Raw genomic sequence first — 14,039 nt, 5'->3', positions numbered from 1 at the left:
TAAGTATGTAGAAACAATCTTTTTTTTAAGTTTTGTGGCCCCTAAAAGTTTGGCTTTCTAGTAAGCCGTGTTCAAAGTTGAACTAAATTAAAAAGTTGCTAAATAGCATGCTGATCTTAATTACCGATAAATGCCAGTACTAACTCCTAAAAGTAGTTATGGAAATATTGCCTAATGCTGATGGTTTTGGTATATTTGTAATTGTCTTTTGAGTCCTTTTTATACCTGCATTACCTGAAGATCTTCAACCCATAAACACAGCAATATAATTGTGTATGTTGGTAGTAAATAGTTCTTTTTGTGTGAATTGTGGGTTGGGATTATAAAACGATATCTGAAACACTGGAAACAAAAGCTTTTATTTAACTGAAGATCGTCTTTTGTTCTGTCAACTTCTTTCTGTTCCCTATCACTCATTATCTTTGAAATGCGAAGCTTTCCAATATAATGCTGTCTGTCATTTGCTCGTAAGCTATGCTTAGGTGTGTTAACATAAAAAGAACTTAAGTCTTGCTGGCAAAACATGCCTCCCATCAGGGCTCAGTGCTTATGTGGTTTCTACTCTGTATCCCCTTATTATTACTGTTGCTTCTCCATATGCGAGGTGGGTCCCATAGTTCCTTATACGAACTTTTGTATTGCTTGTTGCTCTTGAGTGCTTGTTGTACAATTAGAAAATAGGTAATGTTGCTTGCTTACTTTGTAATAATATTCAATATGAAATCCTACTTCACTTTTAAAGTGAGCAGCGATGATTCAAATGGCTCAGAGTTTCATGAATCTGCAGTTAGTGAAGAAGTCAGTGAGTCTGAAGATGACCAACGTCCAAGAACAAGGTATGCAGAGACTTAACTGTGCTTATGTTATGTTCGGGTCTTGGTTTCTGTTTTTCAGTAGTGCCATCTAGGCAGTGAGATTGTAAAATGTGAAGGCTTCTGGTGACTTATGTGACTTTGGATCAGTTTTTAAAAGCTTTGATACATCTTTGGTATCTACTAATTAACTTTGCAGAAAACGCAACTATTCTGCATTTGTACTGCAGTGTGTGGTACAGGGCAATTTGATGAGGCAATAGGAAGAATGTTCAGGAAAAAATGAGCGTTTTTGTGCTAGTTATGTTGATCATGGAATGGTGGATTGCAGTAGCAAACTGATACTTCGTGACTGAAGTTCTTCAGAGTTGTGTGGAAAAGACTGTGACTGTGTGTGTCCAGTGAGCAAGGGGGAGGAGAGAGAAGAAAAACTGACTGCACAAAAGGAGTATGTGTTCTTACATAGCAGTGTAGATCCTGTGATTGTATCTTGTTGTCTATCAGTGAGGCAATCAGTTACCATTATGTGTCAGTAAGATTCCTGTTTTTTTTTTTATAGGTCTGCCAAGAAAGCTGAGGCAGAAGAAAATCAGCGCAGTTACAAACAGAAAAAGAAACGAAGACGTATAAAAGTTCCAGATGATTCTTCAAGTGAAAACAACAATAAGGTAGTGCACTGTGCTTTGAATTAGTAGCTGGGGAAAGGAGTTCCTGTTTCTCATGTCAACTGATTCAGGGACTTGGGTATCTCAAATTTCTCTGTGCAGTAAAAAATTATAACTTCTCTCAATGGTAAGTAAGTTAAAATTTGTAAAATGGCATTACTATGGACAGAAAAAAACATGGTTAACTGAACCCATTTCCTGTTTAGATGTTGATTAAAATATGTATGTTTTAAATGGGGAATATATTTTGAGTAGATGGAATTTCTAGAATTAAATTTAGAAGATGACAGAAGTGTAGGCTCTGCTGAACCACTTTAGCACCAGCAGAGCAGCAAAACAGTTATTTATTAACTCATTATTTAATATTATATGATAACAGTATCTTCAATACTGCTTTTGCACAGCTGGGCTTTTCTCAGAATACATTATAGTTAAGGTGGCACTTCTTTTTTGCATACAGACTACCTGATTTAAAAAAAAAAAAAAAAAAGCAACCACAATATCTTTTTTTTCCTATGAACTAAAATCCACCAGTGTGTATAAAAATTTCTGAGGTCTTAATTGAAAATCAAGGATTTGATGGTCTGTCATAACTTTCCTGTTAAGACTTTATTTGTTTAATTTGTAATAGAGTAATTCTGAAGATGAGGAAAATGATGATTCAAAATCTCCTGGAAAAGGCAGAAAGAAAATTAGGAAGATTATTAAAGACGATAAGCTTAGAACAGAGACACAAAATGCACTTAAAGAGGAAGAAGAAAGAAGAAAACGTATAGCAGAAAGAGAACGGGAGAGAGAGAAGTTGAGAGAGGTATGTTCTTTTTATTGTAAAATTAATAGTAGGAGGTTGAATTGATGGTGATGTTCAAGATGTCATATTTCTAGTTTAATTTTAAAGTAATTTTAAAGATGCTCACTTCTAGCCTCGTAAGCTACTTGCATTTAGCAGCTTAACATTAGTGGCTTTTATTCAAGGCTACTGAGATCCTTTGAAAGCTGTTTCAGTTGCCTGTTGCTTCGCTTTCCATGGGGGAAAAGCCATCTCCCAGAGCAAGCTAATGATGCTTGGTAAAGAATTAAAGATTTCTCTTAATTAATGATTTCCATTTTTGCTGAAGATAGTGACTGTCAAATGCTTGACATATTATTCACGTGTGAAGTATTCCTGTGATGCACTGTTTCTGATTATAGGTAATAGAGATAGAAGATGCTTCACCTCTGAAATGTCCCATTACAACTAAGCTGGTTTTAGATGAAGATGAAGAAACAAAAGAGCCATTAGTGCAGGTTCACAGGAGTATAGTTACCAGACTGAAACCACACCAAGTAGATGGTAAGAAAAAAGATTTAAAACACTTGTAAAATTCTTCTTTAATTTTATTTTTATTCTGGCTGAGTGTCCTACACAATCTGAATTTAGAATAATAAAAGCTTCTTGGCAGGCAAATGCCAGAATGTCATGTTTAATGTTGTGCTTTTGGAAGATCTGAACAAAATTAAATGAACAACAATTCGTAGTTATATTTTACAGGCAGAGTCCTAAAAAGAGGGGCCCTTAGTATTATGTCATAGAATCGCAAGGTTGGAAATGACCTGCAAGACCATTTAGTCCAACCACCCTCCCATTCCCAGTACCACAAGCTACTAAACCATATCTTGTAGTAATTCTGTAGTTCTGTGCACTGTGTAATTCTGTGCACTGGTCAGTTATAAGTATACCATACTGTTGAGGAATTTGATTTTCATAGTTCTTAATCAGGATTTTAAAATCTCACAATATTTTCCTGGCTTTCTTATCAGGAATATTTTTCCTAATACCTGATATATCTTGATTGCATTTTCTGTTTTTTTGGGTTTTTTTTTTTTGTGATTTAATGAAAAAAAGGAGAATGACCAATCATGATTCTATCAGTCACCCAATTCTGTTCATTGAAATCTTCCCCAAGTTCATGATATCCACTACTTCCATTTCAAGAAGAACCTCTTGTACTTAGTTCAGCTCTTAAAGGGAGGTGCTCTGAACCAGACACAACAGAGCTGAAGATTCATCTGTTCTGAGTATAGCATGGGAGAGTACAACTCCCCCAATATATAAACAGCAAAGAACAAAAAAAAAAATCACCTACTAGACCCTTTTTTAATTTAGAATTATATTTTCTATCCTTTTTCAGCTGTCATTGTTCTTTCTTCATTCTTTTTAAGTATAAAGCTGTACATATGATTTGTCTTGATTTAAATTTCTCCTTGCTGATTACCAAGATCATGGCAGTCCTTCTGCAATACCTTTGCCAGTGCTGTTCTGTTTCCTCTTTTCTCCCTGTCCCCAAGGTTGAAGTAATCTGCAGTCTTCACAACAGTATTTTTTAATCCAGTTGTATCATCAGCAGGAACTGTGAGTGTAATTGATTTCAAAGCAAAACTCATCTCAAACACTATCTAGTTGACAGAAATGGATCACTAATTACCCAAGAACTGCTTTTGTGAGAGAGATGATCTTGCAGTGATCACTCTTACCAACTGAGCTTTAATAAAGTGAATGTTTACTGAGAAAATTTTCAAAAATTTTATTCAGGTGTTCAGTTCATGTGGGATTGCTGTTGTGAATCTGTTAAAAAGACAAAGACATCTCCTGGTTCTGGATGCATTCTTGCTCACTGTATGGGTCTGGGGAAGACATTACAGGTAAGAAGCAGAAGTCTTGGTTTCTGGTTTGTAGCTTTTAAAAGCTGATCCGTCAAAAGGCAATTTTAATGACTTTCAGAACATAGTGAAAACTTATTATTTCCTTGGCAGTGACTTGGAGAGGGCTGTTGGAGGATAAATGTTTTGTAGAAAGGTTTTCAAAAAGCAGTTATGTTTGGTAGTATGTAGTAGTGCAAGTTCTGATCAACACTTGTGCTTTTGCTTTAAAAAAACAAAACAAAACAAACAAGATTAAATAATTGCTGAGGTTCACTTGAGAAGTTCATGTGCATTTGTAAGTGATGTGAAGCTTACTTGCAGCTCTGTATATCAAAATAAAGCTAATAGGAGACAGGGTTTAGAGAACTATGTTCCTAAGCCAGCTTAATAACCTTAAACCTTTGTTTTGAACAAATGTTTTGCTCTTTACAGTCATTCCCATTCATTCTCTTCAAATTGTTTTCTTTTTTCTTCGTTGTTTTTTGGACTTATTTGCTGCATTGATAAAGTAGGAGTCTGTCGGGTTTTTTTAATTATTCTTTTTGTTTAATGTTGGGCTCTTAGTACCTGTATTCAGATTCTTTGTGATTTGATATCAACAGCATTTTGTTACAATCCAGAGTTTTCTGGACTGGAGAAGGGGAGTGTTGGTTTGTTTTTTACATCACTAATGTACGTTCGTATTTTTGGATTGTTGTGCATCACAAACAATATAAGACTACAGATTTTCCCTGCCGTGGCAGTAAACCATACAGTATGTTTTCAATCCTTTTTATCACTTGTTAGTTCCTTTTCTTTGGCTTTAGAGCTCTTGGCTTTCTGGGATCTTCTGTTTCAAGCCCCCATTGTCATTTCAGCATGTATTCCTTCTCTTTTACACCACTGAGGATTGCTTTTTAAAAGTCTTATAGACTACTGTAGCATATTTTTTAAAAAAGATTTCTGTGTTTGAATCAATTGGCTTTTCTGCCACATTAAAAGTTACATGGTGAGCAGATCCCCTTTTCTACTTAGTCTGTAAAACCAGAGCCTCAATCCTCATCTTAAAATATTTCTTCTGAAATTGATCACCCAAGCAGTTGCTCTAAACCAGTGCTTCGAGGCTCTTTTTCTTGGGTCCCTTTTAACCATTGCAGATGTCGGGTTACCTTGACCTTCAAAACAGGAAAGATCAAAAGCAGTTTTCTTGAATTCTCTGCATCTCAGTACCCTTTTAGAGGAATAAGGAGTGCTTACTTTTCTGTTTTCTTATTTCCATGTGTCTATCCTCGTAACGAAAATTATGGGTTTGCATTTAGCATCATTGCAAGTACTGTGAGCAGAGGACTGGTGAGTTGCTTTTCTTGCTGCTCTGCTGCCAATTTGTGCCCAAGAATTTCTTTAGCAAAAGTTAGTGACAGAAGAAATTCTCCCTTTTGTTCTGGGGAAGACAAGTGAGAATTTTTGTGAGAACTCTGAAGAAGAAAGAAGCTTTAACTGTCTTAGCTATGCTTAGAGAGGCTGAATCCTTATTTTCATAGGTGCAAGAGTGTGCCCTTATCTGGTGTTATCAGTTGCCTTCGGAATCTTCTTTGTGTCTCTTGACCTACTGGAAGGTGGCCATTAGTATTTCTTCCCGGAAAAATCTGCCATTTACTATTAGACTAAGATCGCTGCTGATAAAAAGCAGAGCCACTTTGGACTTCCTGTCATTGGCCTTCACTGATACGATGCTTCCTCACTTCTGGAGATGGGAGCTGTACCCTTATCAGGATATCTGGCTTCTGAAATGAGTTATTGCGAACCTTTTTGAATCACAAGAAAACTAATTTGCCGCTTGTGAAGATGTAGGAATTGATCAGAATTGATTTCAACGTGAATTCAGTCAGAACCTTTCTTTGCCAGGAGCATTTCTTATTTGTAACATCATTTGACAGGAGATATGCCAAGTGCTCTGGTGAGTTTGTGAGTGGCAAGTCTAGATGATGGAGCAGGCAGCACTTGTACAATGCCTCATTCTAAATTCTCTCTTCAAATGTGCCAAATTTGGATGCACTTCAGTCGTTCTCTGGAGTGCAGTCTCTTTAGCGTGCTGATGATGGTTCTCAAAGAGGTTATTTTTTTCCTACAGTGAGGATGGGATCCTCAAAGCGTCTGTGAGGAAATGCCATTTCACCATCCTCTTCCATCTTGATCTGTTGTGGTGAAAGCTTCCCCCATTGGGTTGGGAAGCCCTATTACCTGACCTGAAGGCTCAAGATCTGTTCATTCATAGAGAGGTCAGTATATCAATGTACCGGAATTCCAAGCTGTATGAAAGATTTTTGTGCCATAGCTGGTTTCATAACCCGCAGGTGACAGCAGTCAGTAATAGAACCTTGTTAGTAACTCCCCAAACAAAATGCTGTAAGGTGCTGTTGATGGTCAGCTGATCATTGATATATTTATATTCAATATGAGGTCTGTAGTTGCTCTTTGCCTTACCAATTGATATTTGGCATAGTCAGCACATGAAAACGCTGCTGGACAACAGACTTGGCTAGACTTGATGTCCTCCATTAGCTTTAAGTGAGGCTGAGGTATGCTTTAAGACAAACTCTTCAGCGAGAATCTAGCAGGCAGGATCTGTTACTCTTTGCTAGAATTAGCTATGTCTTGATGGGTCAGGTGTTTTCCCGATTCTTGTGTCTTCCCTCTAATCCATTACTGTAGATGGATTCTTCCATTCCTATGTCCGCAATGGATTCTTTTGGGATTCTTCAACAAATGGACTTAAGTAGGAAATATCTATTTCTGCCATACTCTGATTGGTACAAATTTTATTTAAGGCTTGTTGATCATGAGAAATCTTTTTTCGTGACCTGAGAATTACAGGACATGGTTACAGAGCGCTTAGGGTAGCTCCCTGAGATTCTTTAGATTCCTTGGATTCTTCCATAAAAAAGGAAATCAAAGGAGGCTTGGCACTGGTGTTACTATTTTTAATTTCATTTTTAGCTATTTATTTATTTGAGTAATATAAAGCTGTAGATGAACAGAGAAGCTGCATTCATTCCCTGTACGTACTGCTTAGGTCTAACAAGCAGCAGTCTTGCTTGTCTGTGGTGCACAACATCTGGGCAGTGCATATTTTAAGAACTCCGGCTGCAATGTATTTTGCTTCACTCTTCTAATAAGAACTGAGGCAATGGACCTCAACTGTTGACAATCCAGGAGCCTGTAGAAGTGGATGTTCGCTTTGAAGAGCGTGTTTTTGCATGCTTGATTCTGATTTACATGTAGTTATTTAGGAGTTAGATTATACTTTATACTGGAGATTTTCAAAATATAGCAGAATAGAAGAACTTTCAGCGTAGCAATCCAATCCAGATTGCTTTGTGTTTTAGGCTTTATGTACTGTATACAGTAAATCGTTTGAAATACATCATGGTAGAAGTTACTTTTATGTGTGATCATGACAGTCTTTTTGTCTCAAACTTGGTAACTGCAAGAAGCCACAACTATAAATGATTTATCAAACATTTTTGTGGTTCCTTTTTGTACCTTCAGTAATCATTTCTTACGTGATTATTTTCCAGTCCTGCTGTACTCAATAATGGCATTTATAGTTTCACACCTAAGAACTCAATCAAAGATACATTCTAAGCAGATTTTGTAAACTGCAGAGAAGATGGTCAGTAAATGGTTAGGGAAATGAAGCAGGGACTTGCTGACTTGCTGGTTCTTGGAGGTGTAGGACTTCTGTGTTAAGTCTTCATGGGAAGTTTCTTTCTGCAACTGAACATGAAATGCTTTTATACTGGTAGTAAAACCACTTTTGACATGTGAGCATCTAAAAACAGTTGTGTGCTGTGCTTCAGCAAGTCATGCGGTTTGATGCGGTGTATTAAATGAGAGTTATAACATACTGAGTTTTGATCCAGAGAACTTTCAAGGTGTTCTACAGCTGCTGGTTACAGGGCAGCTGTCACCATTAAAAGGGTGATCTGAGAGCTTTTAGCTGTTTTGGGATCACTTTCTGTTTTGTGCCAGCTTTTTACATGCTACCCCCAGTCCTATCTTTATTTGCTGCTCCTAAAGAACAGGCAGCCCAGCAGAAGTATTCTGGAGTGGCATCAAAAGACGTTTTTTTTTTGCTAAGCCTTAAGAAAGTATTCTCATCTGTCAGGTAGGCTTTGTAGGGGGGTGAATATTTGGAAAGTATTTCACTAACCTGCTTTAGAATTCATTCCTGATTTTGCTACCAGGGTTTAAATCCTGGAAAACCTGATAAATGCAGTGCAGAATTTGTCCTACATTGGAAAAGCTGCTAAAAACATAAGACTGAAGGTCACTTTTAAGAAACTTAATACAGTTATGCAGTCCAAAGAAGTAAATTTATTTAAGGTTTGGGGTGAGTATTGAGAGAATGCCTATATATTGCCTAATAGAGCATTAGAATTTATGAAAATGACTGATGAAATGTAAAGGGGGGAGGGTTCTTGTGGAATAGTTTATCTGTACAAATAATTCAGTTATAGAAGTTGAAACTTCTATCACTATAAAAAGAATTTAAGCAGCCGTGTAACACAAAAGCAGTAAGTATGTGAGTTTAGAATACATACGTATTAGATTTTAAGCAGCAAGTTGTTTAACAGAAAATAAGATCACTGTTGAGAAGTTTTATACGTGAAAATATACATATGCTTGTTTCTTTTTGTCCTTCAGTGCTGAGTGTTTCATTTGTTATTCTATTTGTTGTTCCTCTCACAGGTAGTGAGCTTTCTGCACACAGTCTTGCTGTGTGACAAGCTGAATTTCCGGACGGCTCTTGTAGTGTGTCCCCTGAACACTGCCTTGAACTGGTTGAATGAGTTTGAGAAATGGCAGGAGGGTTTAGAAGACGATGAGAAATTAGAGGTATTTTAAGGCTTAAAAAGTGTTCTTGAAATTGAAATAGCTGAGTGTTTTACATAATTGGGAAGCTCCACCACTCAAAATACAAGCTAAGGAATGTACGTTAACTATGTGAAAAATTTACTTGCATGAATACCTTAGGTATTTAAGTTACACCACTGCTTTGGAATTTTAAGAGAAACTCAAGCATATTTTTCCTACTTTGAAAGGTCTGTGAGTTAGCAACTGTGAAACGCCCTCAAGAGAGAAGCTATATGCTGCAGCGTTGGCAAGATGAAGGAGGTGTGATGATAATAGGCTATGAGATGTATCGTAATCTTGCACAAGGCAGGAATGTGAAGAGTAGAAAACTGAAAGAAATATTTAATAAAGCTTTAGTGGATCCAGGTAAGTGGAAAATTAATGCAAATATGCATTTTGTCTACTGTGTTTTCAGAGTTTTTGGAGTATATGAGCTGAGTAAACATGTGTTATACACATGACATTACTAAGATCACAATAGTTTGGTTATCTCTAGTTGCCCTTTAATGAGTTATGGAAGTGGTTGAGAAAATACCGCAGGTCCTTTGTAAATAGACTGTAATGGTCTTTCTATTAGGTCCAGTATGGAAACAACTCCGGGAATATATTGCAAGTGTGAACTGTTGGTTATTTTAATCTGCAGATTTGTTACAACCGTAAAACTACTTTGTTCTCACTAGAATTCCACAGTTAGTGGAGTATCTACTCATGAAGAATAGTTGAAAATATACCACAGAAATGTGAACAAATACGTATTATTTAAGTGCTAATTGATTGCAGATAAAGCTTTTTTTTTTTTTCTCACTTTTTCAGCCTATGGAATGGATGTTTGGTTTTAAGCTCAGCTGACATCAGCAGGCTTTTTTTAAGATGCGTATGTGAGCACTTGAAAACATATAAGTTGATGAAAACCGTTCTGCTTGGTGATCACCAAGAAAAAACAACTGGAAATTCAGGATTAGAAAATTTCGCCAAAATGGCAAAATTTTCTTTCATGTTCTGATGTGGGAACAGATACCTGAACTAAGTACAGTTATTCACAGCACAGTATATTTTAAATGCTCTATTTCAAAAATACCTTTGCCTTAAGTTTGATATTGTGTTAAAGTCAATCAGATTGGGGAATGCTGATGTGGTAGTAAGGGAAATAATGTATGTGATTCCAGAAGCAGATTTTCCTAGATTTTAATTATCTGATTGGATTTCAGGTTACTTGACTTTTAGAGTGTGGTAGATAACTTTTTTTTTTAACAAGTTTTCTTATAGCCGTGGTTTGGCTTGTAATTATTCTTGGTGAGCTTGATTTTTGTGAAGTTCTGAAATCTGTGCTGGTTGTATTTGTGTTGGGCCTCCCGGAGGTGTGGTTTGATACTACAGCTAAAATGATCTAACAGCTTTGCTGAGCTGTAGAGGAGTTGAGCCTTTTCTCTACCAATACTCTTCATGTGCTTCATCCCCTGCCTTCTGAGCAGAATTGACGTGGTTACTTCTGTAGAGAGCCAGTTCAAGAAGTGAAGATATTGTTTTTCTGCTAATTGGACTCAGGGTAGCTCCTGTACAATAGCCAGCGAGGTATTGTTGTGATCGTGGTGAAGCTACAGGCATTATTTAAGCAGTGAAGAAAATACAGTTTTGCCAGGAGGTTCTCTGGGTTCTTCTGTTAATGCCACAATTGAGCTTGGAAAAAAACCAACCCTGTGTGTCAGTTCTCTCACTCTGTATCTGCTTTGCTCAGGAGTTAAGAATCTTATCAGGAAGATCTCTAAATTTCCGTTGAATGCAGCAAAGAATAGAGGAGTTGAGATACTTTCAGAATTACTGATTTTTTTTGTAGGTTACTTTTCTTCTGGAAAATGTAAGGGAACCATGGTGTAAGGGTTGATAGTACGTGTGTTTATAGTAGTATTTTCCCTTCCTTCTTCAAACTGTGAAGTGAGGTGGCTTGCTGGCTGTGGAATTTTAGGGAAGACACCTGGTGTCTTGTGTGATGATTCCCATGCCATCGCTTGTGAATCTCTTTTGATTTCTGCACCCTGCTTGTGGATGTGTTGGTCTGTTCTGATCCTGTGTAGACAGCTTAGGACAATGTGACTGAGCAGTATTTGTGATGAGGTTGTTAACTTCTATCGGTTTAAGCAGGTCCACAAACTGCAGCACAGTGTGCCCTGTTGGTTTTGGACCATGTGAACACGGGAACTTGCTTTGGTTACTTGGTAGGGGGGATGCAGAGCATTAGCACCAACGTTGAAACAACTCAGTATGTTTTTATGTTGCTTCAAATCCTTCTCTTTTTAAATTAATTGCAAAGAGACAGAAATATTCTTCTGTTACTAGTCATTACTTTTAAACACATTCGGATTGTCAAAATTGAAGAGAAGTATCTTGGACCAACCATTACTTGTTTCTTGCTATCTGTGGTTCACAGTGCTGGCTAGAGAGCAGCCTGCCAGTAGAAGAGTTATGAAGCAGTGTGCAGGCTTACTGCTGTGACACCAAATAGGGAAACTTTTGCTTCTGGGAGCATTTTTAATTTAAAAAGTTGCAAATTTGATATTTGAGCAATAATTTAATGATTTGTGTCTGGTTAAAATTAATATTGTTAGGGTAGACGTGTTCTGTAGCGGAAGCTTATATGGCACTGTATATTACAGAGGAGAGAACCAGAGGGGAAAGGTTTAGCCAAAGTTTATGGGTGGGGAAATAGTGTGGGAAGTGATTTTGTTAATTAACTAGCTCTGTCATGTGAAATAATAGAAGGATGGTGTGCTCATGCAAAGCAGTAAATTATTTCCCATACTGCTTTTTGCAACTGATAAAATTGTTTGGTGTATTGCTAGCTGCACTGCTGTGCTTTCAATGATTCAGTAATTCTGTGGGCTTTTCTTGCTACTGCTAAAGCTTCCATCACTGTTTAACTTAAAAAGATCTTTAATCAACATTTGTATAAATCAGGCTTAAATTCTTGTAGGCTTAGAAATAAAAGGAGAATTGTGTGTATATATTCCTATGTATCTATCAATGAGAGTGCATGAATGTGGGCAAGTACAGCTAGGTTAGGAAAGAGAAGACTATGGTCTGAAGGAAGGTTGGAGGCTTCCTAGCCTGGAAAATGATGACTAAACCGGTGAATTTTCCATCGTGTAAAAGCTGGTTAGTAGCAGACTGTGATGTGTTGCTTTTTACATCAGTTGGATGAAGGAGAAGATAGAATGTATCTTCATTGGCCCCAGAGATCGTTTACATTGGGTATCAGGAAGTGTATTAGAGGTCACCGAGTTTCACTTCTCTCAGGGAGAAGACGTCCCATTTTCCTAACTGCTATGTCAGATGGAGAAAATGGGCTAAATGGTCCCTCAAGGTCTCTATATTTTACATTCTCTTTGGATTATTTCAGAAATGTATTGCCCATAATGAAATTCCTTTTTTAAGAGCAAGAAAAAACCACAAATGTATGACAGTCTGTCACTGAATTGTAGCCAAGATGTTAGTTCAGATAGCATTGCTACGTGACTGCCAAATAAATGAAGAAAAAATATACTAAGATATTTTTTTCATATTTTGACTGTCGTTTACTTAGTCTAAGCAAGGGGGGGTTTTGCTTTGTTGTAAATTAACTTTGTTCAAGTTAAAATCGCAGCCTTTACTGCAAACTGAATTGTTGAGTATTGGCAACATTTTACTTGCATCATTAATATTTTATTTTCCTTTCTTGCTAATGTACTTTGAGTTTGATTGTAAAGGAAATACACTAGACCAAATCAATATCTGAGTGCTATATTAACGTATAAGCTGTCAAATCTGGTGGGGAGATGCTGCAAATCTTTGTGAATTCACTTGTCTTTAATTCAGATCATATTTAATTGTGTTTGTATGTCTTAGGTAAGACTTTCCATTGCCCTGCTTACCCTTATTATTGATAGTGACCTGTTGCCCTACTGAAAAACTAGTGTCTACGTTATTTTTTGTTTTAATTGACTGAGCATCAGTAGGTGGCAGCATAAGCTGAATTTAAAGAACAGCTTTCAGGAGTTAGGATAGAGTGAATGAAAACGCAGGCATGCCCTAGCTGTGTGGATAGACAGTCTCTAAAGGACTGTGTTAGAAAGCTGTGTTTAATCCTTCCCTGAAGATTTTACAAGTAACAGTCTGCAGTTTACCAGATTGGTTTCTGGGAATGCCTTTTTAAAGGGTAAAAAAGGAACTAAATAATGCTTTAAAAAAACAAAACAAAACATAATAACTGTTAATAGAAAAAAAAAATTAGCTTCTTTAGGCTGCCAGTTTCTTTGAGGTTATAAAAGGTGGAAAAGATCTAATGTTCTTACTTCTTCCTAGGCCCTGACTTTGTTGTTTGTGACGAAGGGCACATATTGAAAAATGAAGCATCTGCTGTTTCTAAGGCAATGAATTCAATTCGTTCTAGGAGAAGAATAATTCTGACAGGAACACCACTGCAAAATAATCTTATAGAATGTGAGTAGTTCTCTTGTTTAAGATGTGTTTATTTCTTTGGATGTACTCTTACCTTTCAGCAATATATAATTACAGATAGATTTTGTTTGAATAGAAGAAAAGAATTTGACATGATGAAGATGTTTTGCTGTGTTTATACCGGGGGGGGGAAGTCCAGTAAGGGCTTCCTGCATGTTTCATATCTAATTATTGTCTGAAGATGTGCTTCCATGGGAATTAAGTAGACCTGGTCTTGCAGGAGCATCGGTTTGAATTGTTCTTAACTATTGCAGAGCAGTGTTCTTAGTAAATTTGTTAAAACAGTAATTTCTGTTTGCTGTCTCAGGAACATTCTATATTAGCTATTTATATGCAATATTTCTGTCTCATAGCATGCTGTAATAGTTTTTTAATAATTAATGTGTTATTGAATCTATTTCAGAATCTTTACAAATATGTGTTACTGTGTAATTGCTTTGGTGTACAGAGGCCCTCAAACTAGTTAGCATCCAAGATGAGGAAGTTTTAAATC

The 14,039-nt window shown here is 36.8% G+C and overlaps 1 protein-coding gene across 7 annotated transcripts in view; it reads left to right on the top strand.

Annotated features, from left to right (window-relative positions):
• Window positions 1-14,039, top strand: part of ATRX (ATRX chromatin remodeler) — a 75,912-nt gene that overhangs the window by 36,639 nt on the left and 25,234 nt on the right. For all 7 annotated transcript variants that reach the window (XM_048959206.1, XM_048959205.1, XM_048959201.1 and 4 more), the window contains 8 exons: window positions 743-836; window positions 1,372-1,480; window positions 2,109-2,288; window positions 2,669-2,810; window positions 4,050-4,159; window positions 8,891-9,037; window positions 9,244-9,421; window positions 13,391-13,528. In XM_048959206.1, coding sequence (XP_048815163.1) covers window positions 743-836; window positions 1,372-1,480; window positions 2,109-2,288; window positions 2,669-2,810; window positions 4,050-4,159; window positions 8,891-9,037; window positions 9,244-9,421; window positions 13,391-13,528 — 1,098 coding nt within the window. The remainder of the gene's footprint in view (window positions 1-742; window positions 837-1,371; window positions 1,481-2,108; window positions 2,289-2,668; window positions 2,811-4,049; window positions 4,160-8,890; window positions 9,038-9,243; window positions 9,422-13,390; window positions 13,529-14,039) is intronic.

Source organism: Lagopus muta, chromosome 13, assembly GCF_023343835.1.
Source record: "Lagopus muta isolate bLagMut1 chromosome 13, bLagMut1 primary, whole genome shotgun sequence".
Classification (NCBI taxonomy): Eukaryota; Metazoa; Chordata; class Aves; order Galliformes; family Phasianidae; genus Lagopus; species Lagopus muta.
The sequence above is the reverse complement of the archived record's forward strand: the minus strand, read 5'-3'. Positions and strand labels throughout refer to the sequence as shown.